Source organism: Sparus aurata, chromosome 15 (assembly GCF_900880675.1).
Source record: "Sparus aurata chromosome 15, fSpaAur1.1, whole genome shotgun sequence".
Classification (NCBI taxonomy): Eukaryota; Metazoa; Chordata; class Actinopteri; order Spariformes; family Sparidae; genus Sparus; species Sparus aurata.
This window is the reverse complement of record NC_044201.1, coordinates 1,481,333-1,506,532: the sequence shown is the minus strand read 5'-3', so window position 1 is coordinate 1,506,532 and position 25,200 is coordinate 1,481,333. Positions and strand designations below refer to the sequence as shown.

The 25,200-nt window shown below is 40.7% G+C and overlaps 1 protein-coding gene across 5 annotated transcripts in view; it reads left to right on the top strand.

Annotated features, from left to right (window-relative positions):
- Positions 1 to 25,200, top strand: part of hspa12a (heat shock protein 12A) — a 158,966-nt gene that overhangs the window by 39,672 nt on the left and 94,094 nt on the right. For 3 of the 5 annotated variants that reach the window (XM_030441044.1, XM_030441040.1, XM_030441042.1), the window contains exons 2-3: positions 13,045 to 13,121; positions 13,670 to 13,797. In XM_030441044.1, coding sequence (XP_030296904.1) covers positions 13,045 to 13,121; positions 13,670 to 13,797 — 205 coding nt within the window. The remainder of the gene's footprint in view (positions 1 to 13,044; positions 13,122 to 13,669; positions 13,798 to 25,200) is intronic. The other 2 variants (XM_030441041.1, XM_030441043.1) reach the window with 1 other exon arrangement.

Genomic DNA, 25,200 nt, shown 5'->3' with positions numbered 1-25,200 from the left:
CTTTAGCCAGCAATAACTACTTCTGTGTTTTACTTGTGGATAGCAAATCAAATTTGGATTGAAGCTGAAGGCATTCAAAAGAGCAGGGGTAGGGGTTAAAGTGTACAAATTGTCAACTCTAAGTATCTCCTTAGTGATTGTCTCTGACTCTGCCTTTTCTGCCTTCCTTAAAGTCTGTGTAAACCAAAATCAGCCATTTTCTTCTAAACACATCAAACAGGTCATAAATGTGTTTACTTAAAACATGTAAAAGCCATTCGGCCATGTAGAATTTAATTTTGGAGCTAGGCTCACAAACAGTTTTTCAACATTTCTGTGTTCAGGATTTAATGGGCGGGTCAGAAATCATGCAAATCATGGCCGCGTTACGTAACGCGGCCATATGATAAGCATAAACCCGGCCCTGCTGCGGGAGTGCTATAAATACGTTCAGCGCGTCGGCTTCAGCGGTTCTCCCACTCGCTCTCCAGTCTCGGATAGCATTGCTTACAATAGTTTGCAGCTAGCTAACCACTCAACCAGTCAGCTAACCAGTCATGTCTCCTCCACATCCTCTGCATCTTTCCTGGATGCCACAGTGTGCAGGGTGACGGCGCTGTTATCTTATTTAAGTTTCCTTCGGATGACAAGGTAAGGAAACGAGGGAGTCCGTTGACGCTGGTCAACTCCGTCCCCGGCTTGCATCCTCTCCTCCCGCCGACGAGGAGATGTGGCCGCTGCTGACCGCCGCTGACACTCTCCGTCCCGCTGACGGCGGGTCCCACAGGCATAATGTGGCCACCCCAGCCACCACCGCAGCTGCAGCCGACCCACTCCGTCCGGCTGACGGCGGGTCCCACCGGCGGTATGTGGCGGTAGTATCAGGGCCACATTATTGGTGAGCCGTCCCAGTGTGAACGGATAATCCGGAGGCGCGGAGCGAGGGCGTGTCGGTCTGACAGTCTGATAACTGCACAGGTCCTTCACTCAACTAAATACAGAGAAATGTCACACAAAGCAACGTTACATGACCGAACAAAAGTAACGTAGTAACTGTAACTCCTGTCCGTCCCCTCCCTGTCCTCCCAACTCTTCCTCACATTTCTGCTCACAAAACAGCGTCTGTCACGCTAGTCACAAGACTTTAACTCACCGAGTGTTTGACGAAAATAAATCACTGCGACCGCCAGCCCTCCTGACCGAGACTACAGGAAACTGTCCCCCAGAAAACAGCCTCCGTCCCCGCGAGTGACAGAGTCAGACAGCATCCTGTTTACTGATGGTGATTATGTATAATTATGTAATTTAGCGCGAAAAACTTCACTCCGTCACTTTCCAGGATGTTTGGTGGGTCAGGATCTCAATCACTACACGTTATAACAGCATCTATATGATTATAAACTGTCCGCGGGTTTAGATAGACAAGGGGAACACCTGGGGAACACCTGGGGAGACACCGACGTCATTAACATGACGTGTACCCCCCGCCGCATGGGCGTGGTTCCAGCGCCTCTAACTGACACACCCCCAGCGTTTCACAGCAGAAAGAAGTGCTTGTTTTTCCATGATTTTGAGACCTAATTTTATATACTTAACATTTTTTTAAATCTTTCAAATTTGGCTCAGTGGTCAATGATACATGTTTCTTTGGTGTGACAAACTCATAACACAATTTTTTGGCCGCTTTACACGGACTTTAAGGTTGAGACGAATGATATTATTTGCCCATGCATAAATGCCTTGAAAGCTTCCCATAGAGTGTGTCTAGAGGTCTCTGCAGAATCATAAGTATCAAAGAACAAAGAGATCTGTGCATGAAGGAATTCTTTAAAAGAATGTTGGGCTAGCAAAGAGAAGGTTAGTCTCCATTATCTGGAGGGTGGGACACAACTAGGAAAACGTATATCAATAGATACAGGGGTGTGGTCCGAGATAACAATGCTATGGTACTCGCATGAGTATACCCCTGATAAAAAAATATTATCCTGGAGAAATCTGACTTGGATAATGCCTGAGGATTAGATGAAGACCTAACTAGGGAGGTGTTTTGAATAAAAATGAACAAGACAGTATATGGTACAACCAGCTTAACATGTGTCCCATCATAATCCAAACAAAAAAGACAGTAATGACATAACTTATTTCATCAGCACTGTACAGTTGGGGGTAAACAAGTCCCCAAAGTAACAAAGCAAAACAGAAATCCATTAGCGTAATGCATTAACAGGTGATCTGCGAGTGACCAGTTGCACAAATGCGTAGGGATACAAAGGTTCAGTACAGTTGAGAAAATGTAGTGCCAATTGTAAGGGCGGTCTGACGGCGATGTAAAGTGGTGTGAATTTTCTCTATATAACATACACTTAAACTTATATAGATTTTTTAGGTGGGCCTTGTTTTAGGTGGTTAAAATTCGCTTTGCATCTGGACTCCCTTCACTGCAGTACAAAGCTGAGCATCTGGGCTGGAGCGGCACTCTACTTCTCCAAACTGAGATTGCGCTGATCGTCAATTACGGTAGGGAAAAGACCGACTATAGATATGTACTTTATATGACCCCACTTCAAAAAACCCAAACTATCCCTTTAAGGAGTGGTATGAATAAGTCCTTAAATCACTGTCACTGAAAGACTGATCGGGGGGTGCTCATGCTATGAGGCTTGAGTAATTTTGCTGTCCTGACATTGGTCGGGAGTTCGTTCCACCACTAAGGCGTCAGAACAGAGTCATGACTTTGCTGAGCAGGCTTTGTTTGCTCTGAGCGATTGGGGTACCAGACAGCCAGCTGATCTAGTGGAGTGAAGTGCTCACACTGGGGTAGGGCTGCACGATGTTGGAAAAAACTGACATTGCGATTTTTTTTAACCCTGCTAATATATTGCGATATGAAAAAATACAGGAATTTTCATCAGATTACATGAATAGCACTATATGTTATGCTGCACTGCTGCTATCTTGTGGACAATGACCTGCGCTGATCGTACCTGTTTTTGTCGTACTAAGCTTTGTGGTACAACGTAAATGGTCAAACAAATTAGTTGTGTTACCTCTCGTTGTGGCAACAGATGCAAGGCACTGTTGACACAGAACACTTTTTTGGTCAATATCATCCATCTTGTTGCCGAAATAATTCCAGATAACTCATGTTGCTTTTCACCAAGTCTTCGTTTTCAGCGATTTTCTCTTGTTCGTTCCTCATTTTTCAATGTTGTTACCACTACTCACTCACACTCAGAGTATGCATGCACATTGTGTATCAGATATCCTTGAAACTGGTTGAGTTCATTTGCCTTCTACATCGCAGGCCCTGTGATGTGACTATTGCGCACACGTACATCGCGATGATGATGCTCAAACGATATATCGTGCAGCTTTACACTTGGCATGTGGTTTGACCAGTGTTTGGAGGTACAAGGGTGCAGTTCCGTTGACAGCCTTGAAGGCCAGGATCATCGTTTTGAAACGGATGCCGGCCACAACAGGAAGCCAGTGGAGGTAATGGAGGAGTATGGTCACATGGGAGAATTTGTGTAGATTGTAAACAAGGCATGCTGCAGCATTCTGGATATGCTGCAAAAGTTTAGTTGCAGAGGCAACTCCAGCCAAGAGTGAGTTACAGTAGTCCAGGCGGGAGATGACCAGCACTTGGACCAGGAGTTTTCATTTTCGGTGTTCTGTCACTGTTTTGCGTGCAGAGGAGGTGTCTGACGGGATGAGCAAGGAGAGTGCACATGTCCACATATTCTCTACGGCAGGGGTGTCAAACTCAAATACACAGGGGGCCAAAATTAAAACAAACAGTACAAGTCGAGGGCCGGACTGGTTCAATGTTTATTTAAAACTTATTGAAATGACCTTATTGAACATATTGAACCTGGAACTAACAAAACCTTTACGTTATTGCCCATAAAACAACATTAATCATTAAATAAATTAAATAAAAATAAAGAATAAATAAAATCAGTTGCATGTATTTTTATGGCTCTACTTGCAGTTTTTTCAGAGGAAATTCAAGTGAAACCATTTTTGTACAGGCAAACAACAGCCCAAAAAATAATTTCCCTCAAAGACAAAATCAAATATCCAGTAGTAGCAAGCCAAAAAGTGCAAAAATTAATTTGCATTAAAAACTGAAAATGAGTTAAAACTCAGTTTGCCGTTCTGTGGTGCTTACTAGTCTGAGCCAAATACTTGGTGTCTCATCTTGAATACAATCAATGTTTGGGGTCAGATTCTGAGCTGCGGAAATCCTTAGGATTGAGTGAATGTGTTCATCAGTAAGATGACTGATTGTTAGTCTTCATCAAAGAGAACAGAGGTTCACACTAGAGCTGCATGATATATCGTTTGAGCATCGTCATCGCGATGTACGTGTGTGCAGTAGTCACATTGCAGAGCCTGCGATGTAGGACGCAAATGAACTCATCTAATTTCAAGGGTGCCTGACACACACTGGGCATGCAGAGTCTGCATGCGCAGCAATCCACCATTCACATTAGTTCTTAGTCAAGCAGACCATGCCCCTGCACATGTGAGTAGCTGGTAACAACATTGAAAAATGAGCAACAGACAAGAGAAAATTGCCAAAAATTAAGACTTGCTGCCACAAAGAAAAGCAGCTTCAGTTATCTGGAATTATTTCGGCTACAAGAAGGATGATATTGACCAAACACGTGTTCTGTGTTGACGGTGTCTTACATCTGTTGCCACAACGAGAGGTAACACAACTAATATGTTTGACCATTTATGTCGGTACCACACAACAGAGTCCTGCACAGGTCTTATTTTGCAAACCCACACCCGCCTGTACTCGCCATACTTAAAACTGCATCCGACCCGTTTTTCCGACAGTAGCACAAATTACATTCCGCACCGACCCGCTATAAATTTCTACTGACGCCCGACCCGCACCCGAGGTAAAATTAGACGGACGTAATTTTTAAAAATAAAAGTAAGCCAGCATGGGGAATGGAAGTTCTGGGACGGCGCAAGCACGCATGAATGAGCTCATATGAAATGTAAATGCTTATCATTTTGAAATGCAGCATAACATAAAGTGCTATTCAGGTCATCTGATGAAAATTCCTGTATTTTTCATATCGCAATATATATCGCAGGGTTAAAAAAATCGCAATGTTATTTTTTTTCCAATATCGTGCAGCCCCAGTTCACACAGGTATGTGCTGCCAAACATAGAGAGTGTTTGAGCAGCTTGGGTGATCAGCTAGGGCATTGTGACGGGGATGAAACGTGGAAACTCTGCAGCGCCCACAGACTCATTTTGCCTGTGTCACTACACTGGAGCTCAATCAGCTCCATTTGGAGGTTTGATGGTGTGCTTTCCATGTCAGCTCCAAATTGATCACAGAGCAGTTCAAACCTGCTTTTTTTGGGCTTCAAAATCAGCAAATCGACGTGTGACACTGGGAAAACAGTGGTAGAGACCTGCTCTTTCATAGTTTGGCGGCACGGAAAACAGCTCAAGTTTTCTTGCAGCATCTGCGTCTACCACGGGCACAGCTTGGTTTTAAAAGCCCACCCTGTAGCGTACATGTCAGTGATGACACTGCCCCGCCCCTGAAGCTGCAGGTTGAGTGTATGAAGCAGGCTCGTGATGTCACACAGAAATGCCACTTAACACAGCATTTTTTTTTTTTTATCTCGGAGCTGTGTTGTGTCTTTCCCTTTGCTGATTTTCCATGAACTCACATATCTTGTCACAGAACTCGAAACATCTTTTCAGCACCTTTCCCTGGCTTAGCCATCGCTCCTCTTTGTGGTAGGGCAAGTCACCATATTCTGAATTTAACTCCTCCAGAAAAGACTTGAACTGGTGGTGATTTAAACCTTTGGCTCTGATGAAATTGTCTCCTTATGTTATGGTGTGCATCACATGCTCCATTTTCAAGGTTTTTCCACACAATGATTCCCATTGAATGATACAGTGAAAAGCTGTCAGCTCACCTGTCACGTTTTCCCCCTTCATCTTCTCCCTGACCCATCCCACCAAGCCACTCCTATGACCGCATATCACAGGCGCTCTGTCAGTTGTTAGTCCAACAAGTTTATCCCAAGGCAAACCCAATTCATTTATACATCTGGATACCTCTTCAAAGAGATCTTTCCCCGTAGTTGTGCCATGCATTGATTGTAATCCCAACAATTCTTCTGTTATGTACAGGCTTGAGTCCACTCCATGGATGACAATTGAAAAGTATTGGTGCTGTCATTCACAGCGAGGTAATATGCAATGAAATCTTTTCACTTTCCCACAAGCTGTTGTTGGCAAGCTGACATACACGGTCAACAACAAAGGTGTATCGGCTCAAGCTCACATTTAAAAATGCTTGCTTTTCTTCTGGGCACACAGTGTTGCAAACTCATGCAGTTTTTGACAAATTCTCCCTCGGTAAAGTGCCGGGCTGATTTTGCAACCTCTGCTGCCACAATAAAACTGGCCTGAACAGCAGCCTCGCTTGGAGATTTGGCTTTTGTAAACTGCTGTGACCACGGACTTCTTTTTAACTCTTCTACCTTCTGGAGCCTTTGTTTAAAGTCCCTGTAAATCAGAAATAAATTTGTGTTATGAGTTTGTCACACCACAGAAACATATGTCATTGACCACTAAGCCAAATTTTAAAGATTAAAAAAATTGCCAAGTATATACAATTAGGTCTCAAAATCATGGAAAAAGAAGCACTTCTCTCTGCTGTAAAACACTAGGGGCGTGTCAGTCAGAGGCGCTGGAACCCCGCCAACGCATGGGAGGGCAGCCTCCTCCGTGTACTGTACAAGGACGTAACCTACAGTAACAATGGAAGCTAGCAGCATCATCCGACGGACCCAGCCCGACCTGTTTGAGCCATCAGAGCCAGAAACTGACTCTGAGTCAGACACTGATAGTGCTCAGCCTCGTTCCTCACAGTCCATGTTTTACATTACACACAGACGTAAAAGCCCAGTCTACATATAATTCCTTGTCATAGCTATATTGGTGCACATAAAATATTACCAGTGGATTATCATTGTGCTGTCAGATGGACTCCGCTCAGGGAATGAGGCCAAATCATGTCATGATTAAATGCAATAACATTTTCTAACATTACATGGGCATGACAGGATGCACGATATAAAATCACTTTCAGGATTTGCACCTTCAGCAAAATGCATTTAATTGCCCAAATGTACAATATTCATAACACACATAAGCACACACTTACACTTAGAGCTTAGATCTATTTGTATTAGATCTTTTGTTGCTCTGTTGACCGAATATGTACCTGGTTTAAAGCTAGTCAAAAGACGGGCCAGTTGTGCAGAGACATCTGACAGGTTCATTGCTAGATATACAAACTCTGTTAGGGGTAGTAGTTCACAGTCTGGTTTTAATTTGTCCTCTCTATCCTTGTGTGACAATTTGGTCAATAATTTTAAAAATTCAGTGACACGGATTATGGATGATGTTGCACCTATGAAAACTAAACTAATTTCTGGTAAAATAAAAGCACCTTGGAGGAATATGGAAAGAGTGAGGGCGCTAAAAAGAACCTGCTGCAAATCTGAACGCAAATGGCGTAAGACCAAATTGCAGGTTGATTATGGTATCTATAAGGACCTGCTTAGTAAGTATAATAAAGAAATTAAAATAGCTAGACAACATTATTTCTCTCAAGTTATTACTGAAAACTTAAATAACTCCAAAGTGCTGTTTAGCACTATCGACAAACTGGTTAATCCGCTTAGATCAATTCCTGCTGAGTTCCACTCTTCAGTGAAATGTAATGAATTTGCCACATACTTTAACTATAAAATTTTCAATATTAGAAATAAAATTGTGGTTTCCCCTACTGATGGGTGTGACCACTTTCTTTCCACCCAACACAGCATTACCAGCACTCTTTCCAGCTTCACACTGATTCAGTCTAATGAGCTTCAAGATGTGGTGCAGCAGCTCAGCTCTGCAACATGCTCTCTTGATCTAATGCCTACAAAATTGCTCAAAAATGTTTTTAGCTGTTTAATAGAGGATGTCCTTGAGATTGTAAACACCTCCCTACATTCTGGAATCTTCCCCTCATGTCTCAAACTTTCTATTGTAAAACCACTGTTAAAAAAGGGTAATCTTGATCCACTTGTATTCAAAAATTACAGACCAATATCAAACCTTCCATTTCTGGGGAAAATTCTTGAAAAATTTGTTCACCAACAATTATATAGGTATCTGTCAAACCACAATTTGTTTGATGTTTACCAGTCCGGTTTTAGAGTTAACCACAGTACCGAAACTGCCCTGATCAGAGTTGTTAATGATCTTAAAATTAGTACAGACAATCATGAAGTTTCTATTCTAGTTCTTCTTGACCTCAGTGCAGCATTTGATACTGTCGATCATGAAATTCTTCTTCAGCGCCTTGAACACTGTCTGGGCCTTAAAGGCACAGTTCTTCACTGGTTTTCTTCATATCTTACTGGAAGATCTTTCTCTGTGTCCATTGGTAATTATGAATCTGATGAGGTTGGCATTTCATATGTTAACTCCCCTGTCTGTAAAACCATGTGAGCATGTCAATAACTTGGGTGTGATTTTAGATGCTGATCTCACCTTCCAAAGGCATATCTCTAATATTTCTAAGACTGCTTTTTATCATCTTAGAAACATATCAAAAGTTAGATGTTTCCTGTCTCAGTCAGACTCTGAAATGCTGGTTCATGCCTTTATTTCCAGTAGACTGGACTACTGCAATGCTCTTATTGCTGGATTGAAAAAGCAGAATTTACATAAACTCCAGCGTATTCAAAATGCTGCAGCCAGAGTACTAATGAAAACCAAAAGGTTTGAGCGCATCACTCCTATTTTATCATCTCTTTAGTGGCTCCCAGTAAAACAAAGAATTGATTTTAAAATACTTCTTATTGTTTTTAAATGTTGTAATGGCTTGGCTCCCTCTTACGTTGCTGACATGCTCACCAAATACACACCAGGGAGATCCCTCAGATCATCAGATAAAGAGCTCCTCACTACACCCAGAATCAACTCCGAATCAGCTCATGGCGCTTTCAGCCACTATGGTCCCACTCTCTGGAATTCTCTTCCACATGAAATACGGTTTGCTACAACAGTGTCTTCTTTTAAAAGTAAACTAAAAACATATCTTTTTTCGCAAGCTTTTAGTTAAGTTTAAAGAGTGTATTTTAATTCTGTCTCGTTTGTTTTAAGAATTTTTTATTATCATCTCCCTTTTTAAATGATGATAAAAATACATTCTTGTGTGATATTATAATGTCCTAAATGTTTTTATTCTATTTTATTTTTTTATTTTTTTATTTTTTTATCCTATATGCTATTTTATGTTCTACAATGTATCTTTGTTTTAATTTCTTGAAGCACATTGAGGTTACGCTTGCCGTATGAAATGTGCTATATAAATAAATTTGACTTGACTAGATCTGGCCCAAAAAAAATCAAGCCTGACCCGAGCCGAGCCGAGCCTGTGCACGTCGTGTCCGAGCCCGGCCCACATTAACTGCAATTATGAGCCCGAGCTCGATTTAAACCCAACATTTTTTTAATATGTGGGCTGTTATAATGGACGTTCTCAAGCTCCATGTTGCACTTAAACTAAACAATCAGTGATGCCAGTAACGCGTTACTCTAATCTGACCACTTTTTTCAGTGAGGAGTAATCTAACGTGGCAATATTTCCAAACCACTAATCAGATTTAGGTTACTTATTCAAATCACTGTGCGTTACTATTATTTTTGTCATTTTCCTTAGTAAAAATTTATATTTTTGCTTTCTTCTTGCGTCTCAGGGAGTGACGTCACGTGTGCGAGAAGTCACGTATTCAGCACGAGGATACTCACTCACGTGTAAAACCATGCAGCGGCACAAACAACATGGAGGGAGGAGAGAGATGTGCCTTTTGTAGCTGGAAATATAGTCATTATTTTGAGTTATAAAAAAAAAACCACACACACACACAAATGCTTGATCAAGGGCCGGCACGACCCAGCCCGAGGATTTCGACGGGAAATATCGGCCTGACCGGTCCGGGCCGGGTCAGGGTCGGGCAGAGAATCTAAACTCTACTTACACTCTCTGGCGGGCACGTAATGCCGGATGAGAGACCTGTTGTCGGCGGGACGGTAGCAGGTGGGCACATAATGCCGGCGGCGGAGATGAGAGCATGCGTTGTCGGCGGGACGGGAGGATGTAAGCCGAGGAGGGAGAGGGTCGGTTCGGCCCCACTGACCAGCGTCAGCGGACTCTTCCGATATCAAGACTTTACCAGGTGACAGTTGCTGTAACTATCGGGGGTAAAGTGGACACTGCAGAGACGGGTGATGGTGGTGATTTTTAACTCTCCACAGTAGCTCCTCTTGACAAAATCGATCCACCGTTTCCTTACGTTGTTGTCCTTAGGAAACTTAAATAAGCTAACGGCGCCGTTACCCTGCACACTGTGGCATCCAGGGAAGATGCACGAGCGATGTGGAGGAGACATGAATGTTTAGCTGACTGGTTGACTGGTTAGCTAGCTGCTAACTATTCTAAGAGATGCTTTCCAAGACTCGAGAGCGAGCGGAAAAACCACCGAAGATAATGCGCTGAATGTATTTATACCACTTACGCGTTACGTAACCATGATTTCTGACCCGCCCATTAAATGCTGAACACAGAAATTTTGAAACACAGTTTGTGAGCCTAGCTCCAAAACTAAATTCTAAATGGTTGAATGGCTTTTTACATGTTTTAAGGAAATACATTTAATGTGTTTAGAAGAAAATGACTGAATTTGCTTTACACAGACTTTAATGTCCAGATGCTTGTATTTTTGTTTTCTTTCATTACAGCCACACTGTCTCTGCACATAAGACACACAGCTTTGCCCTTTACATCCGCAAACATATACTCTGCCTGTAACCTGCCTTGAAAACCCGTTCTCAAAGTCCACCTTTCGTTTAGCCATTTTTTGGGGGAGAGGGCTAGTTGAAAGTTGACACAGGTGAGTTGCTCCATAGGGCTGCTGATGAACAAGTGAGGCACATTCCCGTGAGCCTGTGATTGATGTGCCAACGCACGGCAATGCATTGTGGGACTTAAGAGTATTATGGTGGTGTGTGCAATATACCGGTGGGCCAGCTTTAATAGTCATTAGATATTATCATACGGGCCAAAGATAATTCATTCACTGGCTGGATGTGGCCTGCAGGCCTCGAGTTTGACACATACGCTCTACAGGGTTCAAGTCAGGACTTTGTGAAGCCTCCAGATTCCAAAACCTCAATTCTAACCTGATCAGCCAGTCCTTTACCACTTTTGACATGTGTCTAGAATCGTTGTCCTGTTGGGACACCCAACTGCACCAAAGAGCAAATCTTCTGCTGATGATTTTAGGATTTTCCTGAAGAATTTGGAGATCCTTCATTATTCAGTTATCTTTAGTCCGTTTTGGTTGCAGCGGTTTATATATCTTTAAAATAAAGATAACTAATAATATTTAAAATATTGCATTTGAAATACTCATTGTTATTCATTCATTGCTTGTTATTTTGTGTCTTGAATGTAAAGTAGGATTGAAAGAATTCAAGTTGTGAAAAACAGTTGCCTGTTTAGAAACTCTAATGAAATATCTTATATGGAGGTAAAAAAAAAAAAACTGAGTTAGCACTATAAAAATGAATGGCTGAGCCAAACCTCACTAATGCATTACTTGACATATTACTACAAGAGCAATCACTTAGTTTCTCTAATTGTGATTTGATTTTTTATTGCCTTTGTGGGAAATAAAAACTCAAGGTTGTAAAGGTGATTTTGGAAGTGGGCTGCTGGGGCTGCAGAAAGACAGGCTGGAGTGAGCCTAGATGGAGTCTAGCCACAGGTGGTCTGCAATTCTGCACCATAATTGCCTGGCAAAGTGTATTATGGGTCTTCAGACCACTCATCTACTCCGTAGGGGTGGACAAGAGAAAAGGGTGAGCGAGGCGGAAAAATAGGATGGATAACACGATGTCCCGTCGCGAGACTATTCTGCCAGACACGTTGAGGGAGTATTATTATTGTGTGCATTCAAAGAACACTTTCTGTGAAGGCTATTAAGCCACACTAATCAAAATGATGGAAGCAAATGGGGTGACAATCTCCAATTCTATTGAAATGTCAAAGCCAGGTGCAACAGACAGTTTCCGCTGTTTGAATGGAGTAGATGTTGTCAGTCTGCATCGCTGAACCACAAAAGGACTTTTTTTGATCAACTTCTCTTCCATTTACAACCTAAGACTTGCTAGGGACAGGTGTCAGCAGCCTGGCCGAGCCTCCAGGGGTTTTTTGAGCTGCCTTGGTTCCTATGACTGATTATTAATAACACCCTCTTGCCAGCTACAATGATCAAACCAAAAGGATTTTTAGCCACCTGACCAATACCCCTTGGTGCCAACCTATTCTGACCTGATTCATTTACATTTGTATGAAGAGTATTTGTAACTTGGTGCAAGTAGTCTGGAGCTGCTAAAGCCTTACATTCTGTTGTAAGAAATAAAGATGTTGATGTTGATCAGGGTTTTGGATTGATCAATTAATGGATCACAGAAGGAATCTGAAGTTGCCCCCCGGTCTGTTGGATGTTATAACATGCATTTTTTTAAAACACATTTTACTGACATTACATAGGCCAAATTATTCATCAGAACATCAAGAGAATAATGACAGATTGTAGTGTACATTGATAATTGTGAACCAAAAGTAGAACTGAAACTAACAGCAGGTAGGAACCTGAACTAAGCTCAGGGCATCATCCAAAATAATACTGATTTAAACAAAAAGTAAACAACACACCATAACGTTTCACCTTTTTGCTTTCTCATCTCATGGTGTTTTTATAAACCTCAAAATATAATGCAACAACTATCTTCCTTTAGACGGTTTTCAGAAAAAAAGAAATAAATACATTTGGGCTACATGTGTAAGCATGTAAATAGATAAGAATGATAAATGATTGTTCAATCAAAAAACAGGTGCAGTGTGGAACTGTGACATTAATATCTTTCTCCGTCTTTGTCTACAGATGCAATGGCTAATCCTTCTCCAGCAAAGAGCATGGGTGACCCTGGAATCACCCCTCTGTCTCCTTCACACACTCAGGTGACTCCATTCTCTAATTGACATGGACTCCTCATGTGCTCTTTACCTGTAGGCTGTTCTTGTGTATAGTATGTACTGTAAATGTAAAATCTTATAAAATGTCATTTCACTGTCATGTATCTTCTGTATATCATGTTAGAGGACGATAGTGGGCAGATGGAGTAGGATCTCTCTATCCAGCTCTGTATTTAACAAAATCATTTGGAATGTGTTTTTTTTAAAGGAAATGGTTCATTATCATACCAGTGAATGATGATAGATAATGATAATCTAGTGCCAGGTATGCAGGAATTAGTACTAGCTGTTCAGTGCTGCTATGTATCAACATGTCTGTGTTAAGTAGTGATGCTAGTTTACAAAATGACCACTACTGTTACCAATATGTGGATCCATTGTTCTTCTTCTGCGATTGATGTTGTGTTGCTGTTGATGATAGTTTAAATTGCTTGTGTGTGTAACTCTCTTGTTGGAGACTATAAGCCTGCCTCATTATATACAGTACCATAACATGTCCTAACCCTGTCAAACTGTATGTTCTCTTTCTACAGCAGAATGATACAGACCAGGTACCGTCCGGGCTATCCTTTGATGTGGTTGTTGCCATTGACTTTGGCACAACGTCCAGCGGTTATGCTTATGCCTTCACTAAGGAGCCAGAGTGCATTCACACTATGAGGTGGGCCAGCACTGCAATGCAGACATTTACTGACAAGAAGTTTGAGGGTAGCATGGACGTGCATCAGCATAATGTTATTTAGCTGATAGTGACCAATTTGCACAGTAAAAACAAGGAGTACAAACCTTGCATATGCAGAATAAAGTGACTGTGGAGCCATTCTATTGATTCAAAAATACAGAAAAACAAAATACACTGATGGCAGTGGCTGCCATGCAAGGTGCTGACCAGCACATCAGGAGCAGTTTGAGGTTCAGTATCTTGTACAAGGACACTTTGACATGAAGACCAGGCGAATTGAACCAGCGACCTTCTGATTACAAGATGCTGGCTCTACCTCTGAGCCACAGCCACCTATGTCAGAATATCTTAATGTTAGGTTTGTCCCCTTTTTTCTTTAATGATAGCATGCACTCAAGCTGCATGGGCTCCACAAGTCAGTGTAAAACCTGCTGACTCATGTTATCCCAGCTGATGACAGTGTCCCTCAAAAATGTTGACTGTGGTTGAGGTCAGGTGACTGTGAAGGACAGTCCAGGACAGTCAGGACTCTTTGGACTTATGTAGTTGTGTCAAAGCTTTGAGGTATATTTATCCTGCTGCAGTCTGAAACCTTCTCCACTATGATCCAACCAGAGGGTGGAGCATGTCTCTGAAGAATGGAGTGGTGCTAAACACACTTCAAGACAGCCTTCTTTTGACATTACCTTTGCAGATTGAAGTTGTTTGTTTAGCAAAGTTGCTATGCTATCTCTCTGTGAACTTAGACTTAGACTTTCTTTTATTGTCATTTTAATTTCACTTTACAGTGCAATGGCCCTCTGGGCCAGTGGCTTTTGAAGATCACTGGCCCCACCATTCTAACCACTGGCCCAAGACAATGTCAACATATCCCATCCAATTTCTGCAGTCTAGCCATCAAGGCTGGAACTTTCTACGATACCAATACCAGTAAATTTCCATGATTCTCGATACTTATTCGATGCCACGATTTAAGAAAAAAAAAAAATCATTAGGCTACTTTATTTAATAAATAAATAAATAACTGTTTCACATCAAACTTGTATTTAAGCTCCACTGTGCTTTAACAATGAAGTAAAAACAGAGTTAAAATGGTAAATATGCCTCAACACAAACGGAAAGTCATGTAGTCATTACTTTTATCTTCCAGTAGTTCAATGATAGAACTGTTGTTCTCATTCATTCACTTTTAGGCTGATTCCACAGACTGATGCAAATCTAAGTCATTGTTTAATTGTTCAGCTCTATTTTGTGTTTACACACGTTTGTTTTTTCTCTGCTCCAAACCATGGATGCATTATGGTCTAAACGCGCACCACCGCTGTGGCGCACACCGAGCAGCTGGAGCGGCTCGAGGATCGGCCACATTCACATAAACGGACTGCGAGCTTGACTGTAGCCGCACCGAGACCCAGCGCGTGCTCTGGCCCGCGTGTAACGTCCGCATCGGTCCCAACAGGACTCGACAAGACGCGTGCTGAGGGCAAAGTTTCACGGTACCGAAAAAAAGGTTCTTATCGGTTCTAGTGACAACCTTCAATCAGCAGCAGTGAGTGAGCGGCACGCGTTCCGCAGGAGCGAGCGAGCTGTGCACACTGCAGTTGCTTGCAGGTGGTGTGCTGACGTCCCAGGGCACAGCGCTCGCTGCGCACAGAAAGTAGATGTCTCTGTCTTTGATCAGGTCGGGATCTCGTAACACTATTAGCGGTAATTAGCTACCGAGACGATTTCACAGAAATCATTTCAAACCACAGGGAATTAACGTGAAATTAGATATATTACATTTTTTACTTGTTATCTTTTATCAAGGCACTATTTTTCACTGGCCCCACCGGGCCAGTGCTTGGAGCGTTCTGGTGGCCCTGACAGTTTTAATAGTACATCCGGGCCACCGGGCCATTTATATTGTCGACCCCTGCCATCTTCTGCAAGTTGCAACTTAGCTTGTTGTATTGGTCTTCTGATGGTGTGGTGCCTTTCCAAGCACTGCTGACTTGGGGCCGATAACATTAGGCAATCGGAACCGTGCCCATGCATGTTTGACTTCCATGTCCAATCTGTTTGAGTAGTGTGAGCGCTCTGCACTGTGCTCACGTACGGTACACTTCTTTGGTCCTGGCACAATTGGAAGAAGTGTGTTTAGGCATGGTATGGTTGCTCATGTACAAGCACAAGCAGGGGTGCACAACGTGAACACGGAGTCTAATCATGCAATTATATACCAACCTGCATGATCAAGAAATGGAGCAATGTGGAGGGTGGTCTGTGACCAAAACTACACAAAATAAGCCACAAAGTCAGTGAAGTTATAGAATGTTCTCTGTTGTGCCTTGACCACACTACTATGTGATGACGTATGAAGTAACCTTGCCCCGGCCCACTTCCGGCTGGAGCAATGTGAGTGCAGGCCAATGGGGGACTGGGGAGGGGGACAGTTGTGCTTTGGCACGGTACGGAGCAACTGGGCCAAGTGTGAGTGCAGCCTTAATCTAGTCATGGTTTCACACTGAGAGAGACGCTATTCGCTTTCCAACAATTTGACTTCTGACACTGACATTATTTCAAGTTTGTGTGAGTTTTACACATCCTGTAAGAATGCTTTCCATTGCTCCTCTGTGTGTGGGGTTTTTACTCATTACATCTACTTTTTTATGATGCTGAGATGTCCTGTCATACTTGTGTCACTCCATGGTCCATATGTGTGACATGTTGAGAACCCACCGCTGATCAGTTTGCTGAAAGGTAAAGCTGCAATGTTGTTATGCTGCCACCATGCTGGACCTACTAATGATGTTTGTCCAGATTAAAATAACAGAAAGGTCACTACTGTCATTACTGTATGTTTTAAACTGGGGCACAAGACCGAACATGAAGTGAAACTTAAAGCAAAACTCTCGCCAAAATGCAACCTAGGCTTGTTTTGTGAATGTATATGAGTCAAACCTTCGTGTAAAAGCATAATTATGACGAAAGAGGCACTTTTAAGATTTACCGTAGTTTTGTTTTCGGGCAAGCTCATTTTCAAAAAGGGTTTTATTTGATCAATTCTCATCGTTTAACACCCCTTCTGAGCAAGTGACCAGATCCTGCTAAAAAATATTAGTTAAAGCGAGATTATGTAGAAATTGGAATTGTATGCAATTTGGCACATATGTACAAGAGAATAAAAACAAATCCCAGGTATTTAACAGTATGCCAGATGTAATGTAGGTGCTGACTACAAAGAAAACTCATGACATCATAACAGTGTTATGTGTTGTTGATGAAAGTTGTCAGAATTACCATGACCTGGATGACTAAGTGCTGTATCGTAGGCAATTGGAGGTGTTTCAGTTCCTTGATGAAGTGTCCCCACAGAGTTATTAGGACCACTTGTGAGTTTCTGACCCGATCGGCGCTCATGTGTGTTGTTAGGGCTGGGCTGTTATTTGTTGAAAATGTGTATGTTGAAGTAAACATGTATGTAACGCTGTGATCGTCACTGAAGTTACACAGAGCTGAAACAAGAGACAGAGACACCATTCACCCTGTTACAAGACACTGTACCATCAACATGACTGAAGCTGGTAGTTTAATGTCATATTGTTTTAACTTTTTCACCTGCCAAACTATAGATGCTTATACATACATTTATCTCATCTAGCATTGTAAATGCAACATCCTTTTTTCTTCTCTCATTATGTCCGTTCTTGATCATCTGAAGTTCATCCAGAATGCTGTCGCATGACTACTCACAAGGTTGAACAGTCTCACAATACACCTGTGCCTAAATCTTCACTAGCTCGCTGTAAGGAAGAGGGGAGTTTTTAACTGGATTCTATAGATGCAGAGATTTGACATTCTCAATTTTAGGCCTTAAAAAGTCTTTAATACGTCCATATTTTGCATATAGGTCTTAAATGGCATGTAATTAGGTCTTAAATATGTATGTTCATTTACTGCTTCCATTGTCGCCTTTTTTGTGGATGTTATAGTTAGCTAAATTAAATTAAATTCCTAGATAAAAACTAAACTAAAACTCATAATCACTTGTTAAGCTAATTAAAGCTAAACTGAAATAAAAAGCAAACTGAAAAACTAGGGCTGTCAAACGATTAATTTTTTTAATCGCGATTAATCGCATTTTGTCCATAGTTAACTCGCGATTAATCGCAAATTAATCGCAATTTTTTTGGCACATTTTTTTCTGTTCTAAATGTACCTTGATGTATTTTTTAATGTTCTTAATACTTTTAACAACATAAGAAAGGGCAAATATGCTTGCATTATGAACATTTTTGGCGGGGGGGCTCTCTGCATCTGCCCTGTGTTTGGCTTGCAAGTGATATTTGAGACTCAATGTACTTCGATGGTAAATCATTTCATGTCGATAGTACATGCAGATAACTTTTGTCCTATCGACCGAACCATCTGGCAGTGTTTCAAAAGTAGTTTGCCGTTCATACCGTAAATGACCAAATAATATACGGGTTTCAATTATCCACAGGGTCCCTTTAAACGCCGGTGCAGGTGTATATTTTGGTAAATAACCGCCGGTTCCAAATAAATGTCGGGTCTAATTTTTTATTTTTTTTAAAATTAAGGAAGAAGAGGTGTCCACTGACACTGCACGTTTTTCTTCTTCGCCTTTTTCACGCAGTGTGCTGCTTTCTGTCAGTCAGTATCACACTGATGATCGCCATGGCTCCGGTGCAGCAAAACAATAAAAAGTACCACTTGAAATTCAAACTTTCTGTTAAAATATGCAGAGGAAAACTCGGGAGAAGCAGCCGCTAGATGTTTCTCTGTCGACCAGAAGAGAGTGAGAGAAACGGAGCTTGAGCGTCTGTCCGAGGAGGACATCAACAGGACCAGGCTGCCTGCTGGAGGGAGGAAGAAGGCTAGCGAGGAGCCTGAGATAAACATGCGGGGATGAGTTATCAGCAAACGGGCACAACACGGGAGAGTGTCCCGCAGAATGATCAGGACGATGGAGAAACAAATGTCCGCCACCGTTAGTGACAGCAGAGATGAGGAGTTTGCAGCGAGTGCTGGTTGGCTGAATCGTTTCCTCCGCCGCAACAACTTCACTTATAGGAGGATGCCAGAGAATTCACCGAGAAGCTGGAGAAGTTTGTAATGTTTTCATCCAGGATTATTGTGAGGAAGGAATTAAACGCCTGTCCCAAATTGCCTTTTGGTCTGTTAAGTGATTGAAACAACTAAACCCCCCGGCTATTATTTGGTATTTTACGGTAAGTCCTTTCTCCATTTCCTCACTTTTCAGTCCACCGTGTTTTTCCCGAACCGCCAACCCTGCTGCTTCTTCTTCTGATTCCCTTTCTGCCACCCTCTGGATCAAGACTACAGGTGCCACTGACGGCCGTAAATCTTTCAATGCGCGTTTTGTTTTTTGTTTTTTTATACCGAGCGTTAATCGCGCGTAAAAAAAAATTAACGGCGTTAAGAGGATGTTGCGTTAACGCGTTATTAACGCGTTAACTTTGACAGCCCTATGAAAAACTAAATTAAAATAAAAACTAATGAAAATTTAAAAACTATAATAACCCTGACACACACGCTCATTCACTCCATTCTTCATTGTTTGAGTTGCTCTGTGAAAGGCAATAGATTGCGTTATTTTTTTAAGTAATTCTGGGACATTTTTTTTTTTCCTTACTTTTACATACTTTGTGTAGGTCTTAAATTTTGTTCAAAATGGTCTTAAAAAGTCTTAAATTTGACTTGTTCAAACCTGCAGAAACCCTGTCGATAACAAAGCATCCAGTCAGGCCTTGCATATGTGGTTGAATTACTTAATCATCATCGCAACATCACTACTAATCAGAGAGTTTGCTGAATCCAAGTTTTAAATATAAACAATAACAAGAACGAATAAAGCCACTTAATTTCTGTCACCGCTTATCTTCATTATCTTACAATCCATCTGTGCACTTAAATCTTTGCATGTTTTACATGTTTGCAAAGTAGAGGACACAGATGTGGGATCAATCAGCTGATGATCTCACGAGACACTGCACTACCACCAATGCAACCTGTCATACACAGTGAATGGAGCCGATTAACCCTCTACAGGGCAATATTACGAGATGGACGAGCAACAGCACCATGCGAGCAAACCAACACTACGAGTGATAAAGCTTCACGTTTGTACAGAAAGCTGCTCGCTTACCTGTTGACTACCTTTCTCCTTGCTGGCGACGTGCAATTGAACCCGGGACCTGTCTCTGTGCAAGATCTACAGCCTCCAGCGGGGACGCTCGCTAAACCAGGTAATACGGGGCCAACAGGGACATTCATGCGGAAACCCGGCGGTCACAAAACACTTCAACATCGGTCTCTTTCAAACTGCTCAGCACTCCAAAATCATTTGGGACACACGCGCAAACTTGGACTTCCTCTGTCTGTCTGAAACATGGCTAACTAAATCGTCACCTGTAGCCTTGTTCACAATGCCTGGCTACAAGGTTTTCAGAAAAGACAGAAATGAAGGAAGAGGCGGGGGGCTGCTTATGTATGTGAGAGATGACATTAGATGTGAACAAATTGATCTAACATGTGTAAATGAAATTGAATGTATTGCCATCACTATCGCCCTGTCTCAGCAGATGTCATTTAATGTGATTGGCGTGTATAGACCACCGTCATCTGACGTCACGTTTTATGATCATTTCAAGAACCTACTTAAACAAAACTTAAACTACAAAAGTGGACACAAAGAAAGAATGTATAGTTCTTGGCGATTTAATTTAAATTGGACTGAAAAAGCAACTAGAAAGAAGCTAAAAGCACTTACAAATCAATTTGAACTGACTCAATTAATAGATGGACCCACAAGAATATAGAATGTCTCCAAAACACAAATTGATTTCATCTTTAGTAACAAGCCTGAGAGAATTATTAAATCTTATAATCTTCTCACTGGTTTGTCAGATCACAATATGACTCTTATTGCAAGGAAATTAACAAAAAACAGGTTTATTTACCAACAAGAGATAATTAAACACTCCTATGGAATAAGGAAATAAGACATGAATACATTCAAGGAAGAACTAAGTCAAACTGATTGGAGAGATGTTTTACTCACAGATAATATAGATGCCTCCTGTGAGTCTTTTATAGGTACAATAAACAGAATTAAAGAAAAATACATAAAAACATTTAAAAATGGACAGCGTAAGAGTAACCTGCCCTGGTTTAATGACCACCTGTGGGACTTGATGAAAAAATGTGATTTTGCTCTGAAAGTAGCACTGAAGTCTAAATCAATTACTGACTGACACATTTTTACAAGTCTTCGTAATAAAGTAGTGAATGAATTAAGGAAAGCAAAGGCAACATTTTTTATGGACATTATTAAAGACGGAAAAGGAAATAGTAAATTGATATGGAGGAACATAAATAAACTAACAAAGAAAGAAAAGCAAAATCAGGGAAATGGACATGAGCTGAAAATTCTGGGAAATTAAACTAATGATCTCAGTGAAATTGCCTTTGCATTTAATACTTATTTTACTGCGTCAGTGCAGAATCTATCTCACACATTTGGTGCAAGAATTAAAAACATAGCAGCACCAGATTTTAATAAGCCGATTTTTAAGACAACCAAAGTCCTTGAAAATAAAGTTTGTGCGATCTTAAGCACTTTAAAGTCCTCAAAGGCAAAGATATATTTAAGTGGGATTCAACATTTCTAAAGAACAATATTCACTCCCTCAGCACCCCCATTACACATCTAGTTAATTTGTCCATAAAACAGTCAATTTTTCCAGCTGGAAGGTTGCAGTCGTAGTTCCCATCTTTAAGGCAGGTGAACCAACTGATGTAGCCAACTATAGGCCCATCAGTATTTTGTCTGTGGCATCAAAGATTGCAGAAAAAGTGGTAACTGAACAACTAACTGACTTCCTAAATTCTGGACAAGCCCTCCTTCATCCTATGCAATTCGGCTTCAGAAAAAACCATTTGACCGAAATGGCTACCTGCTATTTTCTGGAAAAAATCAAATCAAAACTTGATGGTGGGAGTGCTGTAGGAGCTGTTTTTTTTTTTTGGATCTGAAAAAAGCTTTTGATACAGTAAATCATAATGTTCTTCTTTCAAAGTTGTCACATTTGAATTTTTCTGATGATGTAATGAAATGGATGGAATCCTATCTTACTATGAGAAGACAATGCACCAGAGTTGGGAATAAAATGTCATCATTCATTAACTGCTCCGTTGGTGTCCCGCAAGGCTCAGTCTTAAGCCCTTTATTATTTAGTTTATATGTTAACGACCTACCACTTGCATGTCCTGAAGTTGAAACTCAAATGTATGCGGATGACACGGTTATCCTGGCACATGGAAGAGACAGATGTGAAGTAGCAGCCAAATTAACAGCAGCGATGGGCGAAATTGCCACCTGGCTTTCAGAGTCCTGCCTGACACTAAACGTCAGTAAAACTGCATGCATGTATTTATATATAAGAAAAAATGGAAATCAGCCAGATATCTTTGTAAATGGGGAAAAGATCCAGACTGTGTCAAATTTTGAATACCTGGGAGTTTCTGTTGATTCACAGTTGTCTTTTAAGACACACGTAAAGCAGGTGTGTAACACTGTCAAATTCAACCTAAGAAACTTCAGATACATTCAAAATCAGCTACCCTTAGATGCAGCCAAATTATATATGCCCTCGATGATTTTCACATATTGCATACTGCATCACAAGTTGGTCACAAACTGGAAATACAACCCTTGCTCCACTACAAACACTCTATAAACAAACTCTCAAGGTATTAGCCAAAAAGCCATCAAGTCATCATCACTGCAACATCATTCAAAAGCACAAACTCTTGACTTTTGAAAATTTAGTGTGTCTCGCCGATTCTAGTTTAGTGTATAGGGTAATTCAGAATCTGGCTGCTCCTCCGTTAAAGGAGTTCATATCACTGCGCCCAGACAACAAGAGAACAATGATGACGACTAGCAGAGGTCACTGTGCAGTACAGCACAGATGTCCTGACTTTGGCACATCAGCCTTTTCTGTCAGAGCCACTAATTATTGGAACTCGGTACCAAACGAGATCAGAGACATTAGTACATTTACCGGTTTTCAAATCTAAGATAAAATTATGGCTTAAATCTACTCAATTATGCACCCACCAACCATAAATTCAAACATTAGCTCACTATTTTGTAATCTTTTTAGTGTTGTATCTTAACATTGTCTTGTTATGTCCTAACATTGTGATTTTATTCTTGTTGTTGTTGTGTTTTAAGAGTGTGAAACTGTGTTATTGTTGTTGTTTGAAAGGCTGCTTGTCCGATGAGGTTTTTTTTATTTTTTATTTATTTTTATTTTTTTGTATGTGCTTGTCTGTGTTAGATTTATGTTATTTGTTCCTCCCCAGGGACTACAGATGAAATTTAGCTAGTAGCTAATTCTGGTACGTCTGAGAGCCGTGCACTGTCCCTGTTAAATAAAGAAATAAAAAAAATAAAAAAGATGAAAACATCTCAAGTCATTACTTTATCTTCTCATCACTGAAGCCTATGGAAACCAAGCCAAGTGTACGTTGTATGTAGTCATTCTGGTGAGTCTGGCCATTTACTAGTTATTAGCTCACCTTTGAGAGAGACTTATGACCCTAACTGACTGCAGTCAATTTAACCTTAAAAATCTTACCCTAAAAATCCCTATTTAGGTACAGTAATGGTAAGTTATGTGATGAAGTGAATGAAATTAATAGCTTAATGCATCGTAGTTAGAGTTGTTGGAGCAGTTTGTTAACTTGCTAGCTTACTTCGGACGATAGTTGCATTGTTTAATAATCAGTTAATAGCTCAGTCAACATAAGTTAATGTTACTCCACCTTAAATTAATCTGGGACATTTGTAAAGTTAACGTTAGGCCTTTTCAGGTGTTCTTTTAACATGTTGGCTGTGTTTTCCTGCTTGTATGTCAGTTAAAATGCTATTAGTTTTCCGTCCTCTTTATAAGCAATAGGGTAGTTGTAAACCTTTGGTTTATTGTGTCATAGTTTATATTTGTTAATGTTTACATCAGTTTTAAAGTGCAGTAAAAGTGTGTTACTGTGAATACTCCACACCTATGTCCAATCCAATTTTCAATGTTGATAAAGTTGAATTAATCTCATCGCATTTACATTATTAGTCTATATTAGTCTTATGTATAACACACACCAAGCATGTGTTTTGTAATTCAAATGTAACATGCAGTGGTCACATATACTTCTCTTCTCTCTTCAGATGCACTTTTACAATATTTCACCACCACCCTACGGTGGCCCAGAGGTGCCAGGCCAAATAAAAAAGCCACAACACAAATACAAAAGCCACAACACAAAGCCACAACACAAATACAAAAGCCACAACACAAATACAAAAGCCACAACTAGGGCTGCAGCTATCGATTCTTTTTGTAATCGATTAATCTAGCACTTTATCGATCGATTAATCGAGTAATCAGATATTTATTTATTTTTTTGCGTTTTTAAACAACCAAAACAAATAATGCATAACGAAAATGATGTGGCTGTAAAATGATCAAGCATTTCTCAAAAAAACAGAGGTATTCATTCCAACTCCAATGTTTGGCTCCAAAACTAAGCCCATTTATTAAGTGCCAGTGGCAATAATTAAACAACAATACAGTTAAATCAACTTACTGTAAAACATGTAAAACTGTGAATACAAACTTAAATAGTAAAAGCCATTTGGCCTTGGTTTTGTTTTCTTCGTACAACATTACAAAAAAAGGATTGCACCTTCTGCAAATTACCCACCTGAGAACAAAGAATGAATATAAAATATCAAGCCAAACAGGTACACAATGTGTACAATTTATAACAAATAAATATAAATAAAACAATTATTAATAAATAAAATAAATAAATTATAAATAAGACTTTTTCAGTCTTCAGTCCCCAAATCCATGATAACCACACTAATCCGCCAATCACAAGGAGGCAAATACACTGTGTGGGAAGACTAGGGTCCTACCTACTCCACATTATACGTGTCCTCCTGGAACCGAAACTTATCCTGAACTGTCAGGAATCATTTCAAAGTGACACAGACACATTGGATTAGCAGGTGGAGGCGGTGTAATGCACTCAAACAGAGTTTATAATCACAAAACAGCCAGTGTAGCACGTAATTCATGATCATGTATGTATAAAGTAATGTTTATTTATGCTCTTCATCGGCGGCTGTTTCAGTGAGTTTTGGGCGCAGAGTGATGAGACGTATACCGTTGAAATTTGTAGAGTCCCAGCTTTCATATGACATGCTGTATGTAGCGTTAGCATGAAGTAGTGTAATCGCTAAAGCCGATTTTTCGGACATGCGCCATTAGCGTGTTTTTTCTACGTGCT